Raw genomic sequence first — 12539 nt, forward strand, 5'->3', positions numbered from 1 at the left:
GGACATCTAGGTTGCTTCCATGTCCTGGCTGTTATAAACAGTGCTGCGATGAACATTGGGGTACCCGTGTCTCTTTCAGATCTGGTTTCCTCGGTGTGTATGCCCAGCAGTGGAATTGCTGGGTCGTATGGCAGTTCTATTTCCAGTTTTCTTAAGGAATCTGCACACTGTTCTCCATAGTGGCTGTACTAGTTTGCATTCCCACCAACAGCGTATGAAGGTTCCCTTTTCTCCACAGCCTCTCCAGCATTTATGGTTTGTAGACGTTTGGATAGCAGCCATTCTGACCAGCATGAGTGAGATGGTACCTCATTGTGGTTTTGATTTGCATTTCTCTGATAATGAGTGATGTTGAGCGTCTTTTCATGTGTTTGTTAGCCATCTATATGTCTTCTTTGGAGAAATGTCTGTTTGGTTCTTTAGCCCATTATTTGATTGGGTCATTTATTTTTCTGGAATTGAGCTACAGGAGCTGCTTGTATATTTTTGAGATTCTTTCTTTGTCAGTTGCTTCATTTGCTATTATTTTCTCCCATTCTGAAGGCTGTCTTTTCATCTTGCTTACAGTTTCCTTCATTGTGCAAAATCTTTTAAGTTTAATTAGGTCCCATTTGCTTATTTTTGCTTTTATTTCCATTGCTCTGGGAGGTGGGTCACAGAGAATCCTGCTGTGATTTACATCAGAGAGTGTTTTGCCTATGTTTTCCTCTAGGAGTTTTAAGTTTAATTAGGTCCCATTTGTGTATTTTTGTTTTTATTTCCAATATTCTGGGAGGTGGGTCATAGAGGATCCTGCTGTGATTTATGTCAGAGAATGTTTTGCCTATGTTCTCCTCTAGGAGTTTTATAGTTTCTGGTCTTACATTTAGATCTTTAATCCATTTTGAGTTTATTTTTGTGTATGGTATTAGAAGGTGTTCTAGTTTCATTCTTTTACAAGTGGTTGACCAGTTTTCCCACCACCACTTGTCAAAGAGATTGTCTTTTCTCCATTGTAGATTCTTGCCTCCTTTGTCAAAAATAAGGTGTCTATAGGTGCATGGATTTATCTTTGGGCTTTCTATTTTGTTCCATTAATCTATATTTCTGTCTTTGTGCCAGTACCATACTGTCTTGATGACTGTAGCTTTGTAGTATAGCCTGAAGTCAGGCAGGTTGATTCCTCCAGGTCCATATTTCCACACAAATTGTGAAATTATTTGTTCTAGTTCTGTGGAAAAAAACCGTTGGTAGCTTGATAGGGATTGCATTGAATATATAGATTGCTTTGGGTAGTGTACTCATTTTCACTATATTGATTCTTCTGATCCATTAACATGGTATATTTCTCCATCTATTTGTGTCATCTTTGATTTCTTTCATCAGTGTTTTATAGTTTTCTATATATAGGTCTTTTGTTTCTTTAGGTAGATTTATTCCTAAGTATTTTATTCTTTTCGTTGCAATGGTGAATGGAATTGTTTCCTTAGTTTCTGTTTTCTCATTGATACTGTATAGGAATGCAAGGGATTTCTGCATGTTAATTTTAGATCCTGCAACTTTCCTATATTCATTGATTAGCTCTAGTAATTTTCTGGTGGCATCTTTAGGGTTTTCTATGTAGAGGATCATGTCATCTGCAAACAGTGAAAGTTTTATTTCTTCTTTTCCAATCTGGGTTCCTTTTATTTCTTTTTCTTCTCTGATTGCTATGGCTAAAACTTCCAAAATTATGTTGAATAGTAGTGGTGAGAGTGGGCACCCTTGCCTTGTCGAAATGCTTTCAGTTTTTCACCATTGAGGATAATGTTTGCTGTGGGTTTGTCATATATAGCTTTTATTATGTTGAGGTATGTTCCTTCTATTCCTGCTTTCCGGAGGGTTTTTATCATAAAGGGATGTTGAATTTTGTCAAAGGCTTTCTCTGCATCTATTGAGATAATCGTATGGTTTTTATCTTTCAGTTTGTTAATGTGGTGTATTACATTGATTGATTTGCGGATATTGAAAGAATCCTTGCATCCCTGGGATAAAGCCCACTTGGTCATGATGTAAAATCTTTTTAGTATGTTGTTGAATTCTGTTTGCTAAGATTTTGTTAAGGATTTTTGCATCTATATTCATCAGTGATAGTGGCCTATAGATTTCTTTTTTTGTGGCATCTTTGTCTAGTTTTGGTATTAGGGTGATGCTGGCCTCACGGAATGAGTTTGGAAGTTTACCTTCCTCTGCAATTTTCTGGAAGAGTCTGAGTAGGATGGGTGTTAGCTCTTCTGTAAATTTTTGGTAGAATTCAGCTGTGAAGCCATCTGGTCCTGGGCTTTTGTTTGCTGGAAGATTTCTGATTACAGTTTCAATTTCCGTGCTTGTGATGGGTCTGTTAAGATTTTCTATTTCTTCCTGGTTCAGTTTCGGAAAGTTATACTTTTCTAAGAATTTGTCCATTTCTTCCAAGTTGTCCATTTTATTGGCATGTAGTTGCTGATAGTAGTCTCTTATGATCCTTTGTCTTTCTGTGTTGTCTGTTGTGATTTCTCCATTTTCATTTCTAATTTTGTTGATTTGATTCATCTCCCTTTGTTTCTTGATGAGTCTGGCTAATGGTTTGTCTATTTTATTTATCTTCTCAAAGAACCATTTTTTGGCTTTGTTGGGTTTTGCTATGGTCTCTTTTGCTTCTTTTGCATTTATTTCTGCCCTGATTTTTATGATTTCTTTCCTTCTACTAACCCTGGGGTTTTTCATTTCTTCCTTTTCTTGTTGCTTTAGTTTTAGAGTTACGTTATTTATTTGACTTTTTTCTTGTTTCTTGAGGTAAACTCATATTGCTGTGAACCTTCCCCTTAGCATTGCTTTTACTGAGTCCCATAGGTTTTGGGTTGTTGTGTTTTCATTTTCATTCGTTTCTATGCAGATTTTTATTTCTTTTTTTATTTTTTCTGTGATTTGTTGGTTATTCAGAAGCATGTTGGTTAGTTCCATGTGTTGGGATTTTTAGTAGTTTTTTCCCTGTAGTTGACATCTAATCTTCCTGCATTGTGATCAGAAAAGATGCTTGGAATTATTTCAGTTTTTTTGAATTTACCAAGGCTAGATTTATGGCCTAGAATGTGATCTGTCCTGGAGAAGGTTCCATGTGCACTTGAGAAAAAGGTGAAATTCATTGTTTTGGGGTGAAATGTCCTATAGATATCAATTAGGTCTAACTGGTCCATTGTATCATTTAAAGTTTGTGTTTCCTTGCTAATTTTCTGTTCAGTTGATCTGTCCATAGATGTGAGTGGCGTATTAAAGTATCCCACTATTATTGTGTTACTCTTAATTTCCCCTTTCATACTTGTTAGCATTTGCCTTACAAATTGTGGTTCTCCTATGTTGGGGGCATATATATTTATAATTGTTATATCTTCTTCTTGGATTGATCCTTTGATCATTATGTAGTGTCCTTCTTTGTCTCCTTTCACAGCCTTTATTTCCAAATCTATTTTACCTGATATGAATATTGCTACTCCTGCTTTCTTTTGGTCTCCGTTTGCGTGAAATATCTTTTTCCAGCCCTTCGCTTTCAGTCTATATGTGTCCCTTGTTTTGAGGTGGATCTCTTGTAGACAGCATATATATGGGTCTTGTTTTTGTATCCATTCAGCCAGTCTTTGTCTTTTGGTTGGGGCATTCAGCCCATTTACATTAAAGGTAATTATTGATAAGTATGATCCCATTGCCATTTACTTTGTTGTTTTGGGTTCGCGTTTATACATCTTTTCTTTGTTTCCTGTCTAGAGAAGATCCTTTAGCATTTGTTGAAGAGCTGGTTTGGTGGTGCCGAATTCTCTCAGCTTTTGCTTGTCTGTAAAGCTTTTGAATTCTCCTTCATATCTGAATGAGATCCTTGCTGGGTACAGTAATCTGGCTTGTAGGTTTTTCTCTTTCATCACTTTAAGTGTGTCCTGCCATTCCCTTCTGGCCTGAAGAGTTTCTGTTGAAAGATCAGCTGTTACCCTCATGGGAATCCCCTTGTGTGTTATTTGTTATTTCTCCCTTGCTGCTTTTAATATTTGTTCTTTGTGTTTGATCTTTGTTAATTTGATTAATATGTGTCTGGGGGTGTTTTGCCTTGGGTTTATCCTGTCTGGGACTCTCTGGATTTCTTGGACTTGGGTGGTTATTCCTTTCCCATTTTAGGAAAGTTTTCAACTATTATCTCCTCAAGTATTTTCTCATGGCCTTTCTTTTTGTCTTCTTCTTCTGGGACTCCTATGATTCAAATGTTGGGGTGTTTAGCATTGTCCCAGAGGTCTCTGAGGTTGTCCTCATTTCTTTTAATTCTTTTTTCTTTTTTCCTCTCTGCTTCATTTATTTCCACCATTCTATCTTCCACCTCACTTAACCTATCTTCTGCCTCAGTTATTCTACTGTTGGTTCCCTCCAGAGTGTTTTTTATCTCATTTATTGCATTATTCATTATTGATTGACTCTTTTTTATTTCTTCTAGGTCCTTGTTAAACATTTCTTGCATCTTCTCAGTCCTTGTCTCCAGGCTGTTTATCTGTAACACCATTTTGTTTTCAAGATTTTGGATCATTTTTACTATCATTATTCTGAATTCTTTTTCAGGTAGACTCCCTATCTCCTCCTCTTTTGTTTGATTTGGCGGGCATTTATCATGTTCCTTTACCTGCTGAGTATTTCTCTGCCTTTTCATCTTGTTTAGATTGCTATGTTTGGGGTGGCCTTCCTGTATTCTGGCAGTTTGTGGTTCTTCTTTATTGTGGAGGTTTATCCCTGTGGGTGGGGTTGGACGAGTGGCTTGTCAAGGTTTCCTGGTTAGGGAAGTTTGTGTCAGTGTTCTGGTGGGTGGAGCTGGATTTCTTCTCTCTAGAGTGCAGTGAAGTGTCCAGTGATGAGTTTTGAGATGTCTATGGGTTTGGTGTGGCTTTGGGCAGCCTGTATATTAAAGCTCAGGGCTGTGTTCCTGTGTTGCTGGAGAATTGGCGTGGTATGTCTTGCTCTGGAACTTGTTGGCCCTTGGGTGGTACTTGGTTTCAGTGAAGGTATGGAGGCTTTTGATGAGTTCTTATCGATTAATGTTCCCTGGAGTCAGGAGTTGTCTGGTGTTCTCAGGTTTTGGATTTAAGCCTCCTGCCTCTGGTTTTCAGTCTTATTCTTACAGTAGCCTCAAGACTTCTCCATTCATAAGCACTTGATGATAAAACATCTAGGTTAATGGAGAAAAGATTCTCCACGGTAAGGGACACCCAGAAAGGTTCACTGAGTTACATGGAGAAGAGAAGAGGGAGGAGGGAGATAAAGGTGACCAGGAGGAGGAGAGGGGGAATCAAAAAGGGAAAGCACAATCTAGCCAGTAATCAAATCCCTATGTGCTGTCCACTGTCTGGAACACCCAGAGAGGTTGACGAAGTTACATAGAGAAGAGAAGAGGGAGAAAGGAGATACAGGTGACCAGGATGAGAAGAGGGGGGCTCAAAATGAGAGAGACAGATCTAGCCAGTTATCAGTTCCCTAAGTGTTTGCCACAAACCAGAACACCCAAAGAGATTCACCGAGTTGGGTAGAGAAGAGAAGGGGGACGGGAGGAGATAGAGGTGACCTAGGGGAGAAAAAGAGTCAAAAGGGGGAGAGGGCAGTCAAGCCAGTAATCATACTCCTAAGTAAAAATGGGTACTGAAGATTGGATTCTTAAAGGTACAAAATTGATAACAAATACCAAAAACCAAAGAGTAAAAATGTAGAGTAGAGGTTAGACTCTCAAAAATACAATATTAAAAAAACAAAATCACAAAAATTATTTTAAAAATAGATGAAATTTGCTTTAAAAATAGAATCTTTTTTTCTTGCAAGGTAATAGTAGGTTATAAAAATTAAAATTAAAGGAGTAATAAAGGACTTACAAAAATTTTTTAATTAAAAAAATGATAATAGTAAAAATATATCTAGGAATTTCTCTGGAGCTGTTGCGGGCAGTATGGGGTCAGTTCAGTTTCAGATAGTTCCTTGATCCAGCTTATACTCCTCAAGGTCTATAGGTCCCTTCCAATGTAGTCAGTGCTAACTACAGGGTTTTAATCTGTTGCACCTGTCACTTCCAGAGCGGTTCCCTCTGTTTATTTTGGCTTCTTCTGTTTGCAAGTCTCCTGTGTCTAATTTCTGCCCTGACACAAGGGGGCGAAGGTGGTCACTTATTTAGGCTCACTTGTTCAGTCGTGCAGTGGGGAGGGAGGAACACTGCAAGCAAATATCACTGGCGAGTGTGGGGAGTGCGCGCAGTGTCTCAGCCCCACTGGGTTTGCCCCCGCTTATGGAGTGTTTGCTCTCCCCGTCTACACTGCTCAGGCCCCAGGTTGCTGTGCAGGGGAACTGTCTAAAGCGGGCCCTGGGTTGCATGCACTTCCCAGGTCTAAGCCGCTCGGGTTCAGGTTCTCGGGTACTACACAAAGGCGCAGACTCGTTGGGCCTGCGTTTTATGCCTTTCCCAGGTCCACACCGCCCAGGCGACCAGGTGCTTGGTGAGCACACTCTTCCCAGGTTGGGTGGTGAGTCTTATCACCTCCCCGGTCCCAGCTGCTCAGTTTCCTGGGTGCGCAGCGGGAGTGCCATCTCAGGTGTGCCGTGTGTCTCCTCTGAGGCACTGATCCCTGGTGGATGTGCACCATCCAGGATCCCAGGAAGACTTGATTAGCAACTGGGAGCCTGCTCACAGTTTGGTAGAGGATGCCGTCTCTGGGGCCGAGATTGCCCCTTTCTGGCTCTGGCTGTCGCCCGCCTGCCTCCCTGCCTCTGGCAGGGTTCAAAGCCAGCTAGCTCTTCTGTGGTATTCACTCAGTCCTTTGTTCTGTGAGCAGGGCGGCAGTCCTTAGGTTAGAGCTTTTCACGGGAAAGTTCTCTCTCTCTCTCTCTCTCTCTCTCTCTCTCTCTCTCTCCTGTCTCCCTCTGTCTGTCCCACTGTTTGGGTTGCCATCTCACGTTAGCTCCCTCAGATTGCCCTCAGGGCATTCAGGACAGTCCCTACCCTAAACAGTGCAGCCGGTGCCTCCCTGTTCAGCCCCCACTTGCTGGTGGCAGATGCGAGTGTCTGGGCTACTTCTCTGCTGGGAGTTGCCATTAGGCACATGATCTGTGGGCTTTATTTGTTTATTTATTTTTCCTCCTGGTTATGTTGCCCTCTGAGATTCCAAAACTCCCCACAGACCCGCCAGTGAGAGGGTTTCCTGGTGTTTGGAAACTTCTCCTCTTTTAGGGCTCCCTCCCCAGGATGGGTCTCCATCCCTAACTCTTTTGTCTCTCTTTTTATCTTTTATATTTTGTCCTACCTCCTTTCGAAGACAATGGGCTGCCTTTCTGGGTGCCTGGTGTCCTCTGCCAGTATTCAGAAGTTGTTTTGTGGAATTTTCTCAGCGTTCAAATGATCTTCTGATGAATTTGTGGGGGAGAAAGTAGTCTCCCTGTCCTATTCCTCCACCATCTTAGGACCACCCCACATAATCTAAAATTGTACAGCAGAGCAAAGGGGTTTATGTTTGACCCATTGCTAGGGAGCAGTGCCAGCATTTCTTCTGTTTGATAGCATGAAAGACATGGTATTAAAAACTAAGTCAGAACTCGGCCATAATAACTAATAACATAATTCATGATAACAGGTAAGTAGGAGACTATACATTTTCTTATTTTAGCAATAATTATTATATTAGTGGCAAAGAAGAGTTTTATTTGTTGGTATCTTAAATCTTATTAAGAATCAAGGAACCTGAGGGAAAAATAAGTTTTGTAGCTTTTACTTACTAAAACAGAGCAGCTATATTAGTCTTCCTTTCCCTCTTAGTTTCCCCCAGGTAGACTTTGCTTAATTTGCTTTCTTGGTAAGAGTGAATAGGTGCTGAGTGATAGTGCTGCCACATTGATCAAATGATTTACTAACAAACACTATGGAACCTATCAAGTTGACTTTTTTAATGACACCAATAAATTTCCTGTGGTTTTTTTATAGCACATCTATACAAAGCTGCAGTTTAACCATTCTCACATCATCTTGTGCCTAGTGAATCTTCAAGACATTATTTTTATGAACTCATTCTTCTTATGTTTATCTGATGATAAAGCATAAAAGTGAAAACACTCAGCAGACATTAAGAACCACCTTTGAACAGTCACTTTCCTCCCCCACAGGATTTCCATATTGCCTGTGTTTCTTACTGCCCATTCTTGAAATCTCTTCCATTTTTAAATTACTCCCTTCAGCTTTCCTGAACCTGAAGGTTTTCTTTTTCTTTCCACTTATAGCTTTCCTCTCTCTGTATCTTACGGACACTTGGAGGCTGCAAAGATTTAGCACTGGTCATGCCAGCCTCTCCAGATCACATCTCTGTCTGTCGTTGGGTCTCCATGGTGATGAGAAGCACAAAGTGCTGAAGCAGCACACTCTGTAAGGAGGGGAGGGGACGGCGCTGTGGCCTATACGGGAATAGCCCTGAACCCCCTGGTCCTGGAGAAGCCAGCGAGAAGCGTGCCGTGCTAGAGAGCAGGAGGCGCTCAGTTAAGGAGGTGAACTTGGCAGATTTATTAGCAGCAGTATTCTAGGATGAACCTCATTTACAGTTAGTGATTTTTTTTTCAACTGGAAAAAGTGTTAAATTTCTTTTTTTTTCCCCTTCTTTTTCAGGAGGCCAGATGCTCCAGTGCCTGATGGTGAAGGTGAAAAAAACACAGAAGAAAGTTCAGATAACGAATCTTCTTTTAGTGACTAAGCTTAATTTTCATAACAATTACATATATGTGTGTTAGTGTACCTTTACCTTCTGTAAGAGAGCCTGAACTGTAGTTAGTTATAACGACATCAAGCGGCTACAGATCTGCCACCAAGCTTCCTCTGTGTTAAAAAATAAAGCATTTATAATAAGCTGGCAGTATGTCTTGTTACCAAAATAAAGGGCCCTGCTGAGAAATAGAATAGCTAAATAAAGTACTAAGATGGAGTATTTCAGAGATGTAAGGAGCATGTAGAATGAAGTCAATGTGAGGTTAGTGATCAAAAACAGACTCAGTGCAAAAAAAAAAAAAAAATGAATTTGGCAAAGTGAATGATTCAATTTTTGTGAATACTTTAGCATGAAAAGTATTATGTACACTTGTATCATTAGAGTTAAATTTCTGGCAGAAAGTAATACTGGGTTGAAATTTTTGGTGACAACTGGAAGCTTATATATCACATTTATTGTGGGTCTGGAACTTACTGGTAGTATTTATTAGCATGTAAAGCTTTTCACAGCTTGTTCATTAGTTAGATATATCATCAAAGTCAGATATTTGTCAGCAGAAATTAAATTGTAGGTAGTTTCAGTGTGGTTCAGAGTGAGCTGATGGCAGAAGCTGACAAAAGGATGTGATGTGGGACAAAAGAGGTGTTTTCTGCTATCTACGCCTTGCCTATTCAGAATTGAGTCCCATGTTACATCTCTCCATCACCGTATCTTCAAAGTGATGAGCAGTCACACTCTATTGAAGACTACCCAGGAGGATTAGTGAGACAAGCTATAGTTCCTGTTTCTACAACTGAACCAAAGACCAAAACTCATATTCATCATCTCCTTACTGCACCACCAATTTGAGACTTTGCTTGCTCTCTTCCAGAAATTCAGCAGGTCTAGTTTAGCTGCCTCGTAGAGTGACCCAGACCTTCATGCCTTCAGAGATCTAGGGCCTTGGTTACTTTGCCCCTTTTCAGCTACAGTTACCACATTTGTCTGTTTGCTGTTCACACCAGGCATGGAAGCATCAGGAATCAGGCAAATCACTGAATTCCATGAGTTCCAGATACATCTTCCTTGTTTCATTTTGTAGTTGTAATCCTAGCTCCTCCTTAACCAACACATTAACTCCCCCTTTTTTTTTTGCTTGTTGCCCCAGAGACATGAGCAGTCCAACAGGATCAGTTGGCAGCAGTTCTGTTTAAATCTTACTGTGCTTCTTGATAGAAATGTGCTAGCTTTCTCCTGTTGCCCTGGAAATAACCTCCAATCCTGCAGAGCCTAAGGTGGTAAGGGTGGGAAGCACCATTATGCCCGTAGGTCACTGAGAATGCTGGAGGGCCAGTCCTCTTTCTGTCCCCTTGGCTCTTAGCTGCATGAATCCTAGCAGCTGGGGACATGGAGTCACATACTGGCTTTCGGTACAGTGCACGTATCCCATCCTGAAAAACAGCACCCCAGCCCTGCAGGCTGTCATCTCCAAGCTGGTGTCTAAGCGGGTACCGTAGGGTACAGTGCACGTATCCCATCCTGAAAAACAGCACCCCAACCCTGCAGGCTGTCATCTCCAAGCTGGTGTCTAAGCGGGTACCGTAATAGTTCATTTCATGATTCCTTTTTGACTGCTTCTAGATAATGCTGCATATGTTAGGATCATGGATCCAATAATTCATGTTGCTCTTCATTTGCCGCAAAATAGTTCCTTGATCTGAGGTGAGGTAACGCAAGATACCATGTTGGTAATAGGCATTCTGTAGACTATCAGTAATGATGACAGAGGGACTAATGAAAGGGAAAACAAGAATACAAATTAATTTCAATGGGAGAGAATTGCTTCCCTCTCCAAGATGGAGGAAAATTAATGCAAATAACTTGCTCCGAAGTGACTAATTTATCTTCTGGAGTGTTACCAAATCACTGGTCTCTACCGCTGACAGATCGCGTATTCAATAGTGGCATAACTACATCAGCCTTAGAGAAAGCCCAAATTGTTGGATTCATGCATAACCTCTATCTCTGCCGTCACATTTACTTCACTTATGGGTTTGTTGTGGAAGCCTTGAGTGGTCAAGGACAAGGCTGGCTGTAATCTACTGAAAGAATCATCCTGTCCACCTAATCTTTGCCTCCTCAGCTGAGTACTCTTTTGTTGACATTCCATGATATAAAAATCTACACACTTTCCTGTAAAAAAAAAAGTTACAGAAAAATTTATGTTTATCTTTAACTCAGGCCACATCTTTCTCCATCACCATGGATGACCAAGTACACTATCTGAAGCTGTGTCTGTCGGGAAGATTTTTTCCCAATCCCTAATCCTTCTAGCCACCTCTGAGAGGCTAAATGTGAAAACCAGCCATTTTTGGCTCACACCAAGATATCAAACTGATCCACCCAGGAACAAGGCCCACATTTTCCTTCTCTGCCATCTGGTATTTAATACCTCAGCAGTAGCCTTACTTCTTCACTTCTCCCTGTCTCCATGCCCTTTCTCATAAAATTCCATTGCCTTTGATTTCTGGGTGGAACATTCTGCCTTGCTTGAGACTTTGAACTTAGACATGTGATTTTCTTTGGGTCAATAGAATGTTAATAAATCTGATCCAAGCAAAAACTTGAAAAATACTTGAGTGATTGGTCTGCCTTCTCGCATGCTTCTGCCACTGATAATGGTAACATTACTGGGATAGTCTGATGGAGAAAGAGATGCATGGAGCAGAACTAAGTTGTTCTAGTGACTTAGCAGCTAATCCCAAGATGTGAGAAAGCCCAGCAAAGATCAGAAAACCTCCCTAGCCAATTCCCAGCTGGCCCTTGACACCTCTCAATAATGAATGCTCATGGTTGAGTATCAAAGATTTTTTTGGTTGTTACAAAACATTATTGCAGCAATAAATACTGATACAACTGACCATAGGGGATTCTCCGTGGATCACAGGAGTAGGTTAAGGAGATTCATCACTGCATGAGAAGTAAATGATATGGGAACCTAGGCTACTTGTCTATGTAACTTACATGTGCCCTCTGGACTTACTCAGGCTTGATCCCAGATATATCATTTGCATCAAATAATGGATTGTTACTGTTACTATCTGACCTTATGATTTGATGAACCTGACATCTAGCTCATGATGAGTAGCTCTGGTTCATAACTTGATGTCATATGGGAACAGATTCTGAGAGTCTGTTAGGCACAGAGGCATGCCAAGGGTTGCTTTTCAAACAATGAGAGGGCAAGCCTTTGACCCAGAACCTAATGGCTGTACTGTTAGTCTTCTGTTGGAGCTTGTCCGAGATGCCATACAATATCCCACCACAGATATCTGTATCTGTGTAGCATTGATAATCTGTCGTACAGCCTGAGCAGGAGAGCCGCTTGCATCACAGCCTGAGCCGGCAGCAGAGTACTCTCTCTTGCTCTGAGTCCCACTTGAAATGAGAAGCTTTCAACTCTTCCCCAAATAAGAGTGAGAGCAGCATTTAACTTCAGGAGTCAAAGTTACCATCTTAATGGTAGAGGGTGCAAGTTCAATAACTTGTCCTTAACTTGGAGGGTATGTCCCAGTATCCTCCAGACCATTGGACCCCTAAAATCTGCAGGGGTCTGAATCTTCCATTCTCTGGCTTGTGTGTGTCTTATAGAGTACCAGGAGTCTTTTCCACTTCCTCTTCACCAGATCTGATTAGCCTGACTTATCAGTACAGGGGAACAGAACGAGGTTCAGTAGAATACCAAGATGAACAAGATACCTGCAGACTTCCCTGTGGGAGAGAAGAGGAGAGTGACAGTAGGTTAACATG

General features: G+C 41.0%; 1 protein-coding gene across 2 annotated transcripts in view; it reads left to right on the forward strand.

Annotated features, from left to right (window-relative positions):
- Positions 1-8890, forward strand: part of WASHC3 (WASH complex subunit 3) — a 58675-nt gene extending 49785 nt beyond the window's left edge. For both annotated transcript variants that reach the window (XM_061125528.1, XM_061125529.1), the window contains exon 7: positions 8654-8890. In XM_061125528.1, coding sequence (XP_060981511.1) covers positions 8654-8738 — 85 coding nt within the window. In that variant the 3' untranslated portion in view covers positions 8739-8890. The remainder of the gene's footprint in view (positions 1-8653) is intronic.
- Positions 8891-12539: the final 3649 nt, after the last annotated feature.

The sequence above is a fragment of the Dama dama genome, chromosome 22, assembly GCF_033118175.1.
Source record: "Dama dama isolate Ldn47 chromosome 22, ASM3311817v1, whole genome shotgun sequence".
NCBI lineage: Eukaryota > Metazoa > Chordata > Mammalia > Artiodactyla > Cervidae > Dama > Dama dama.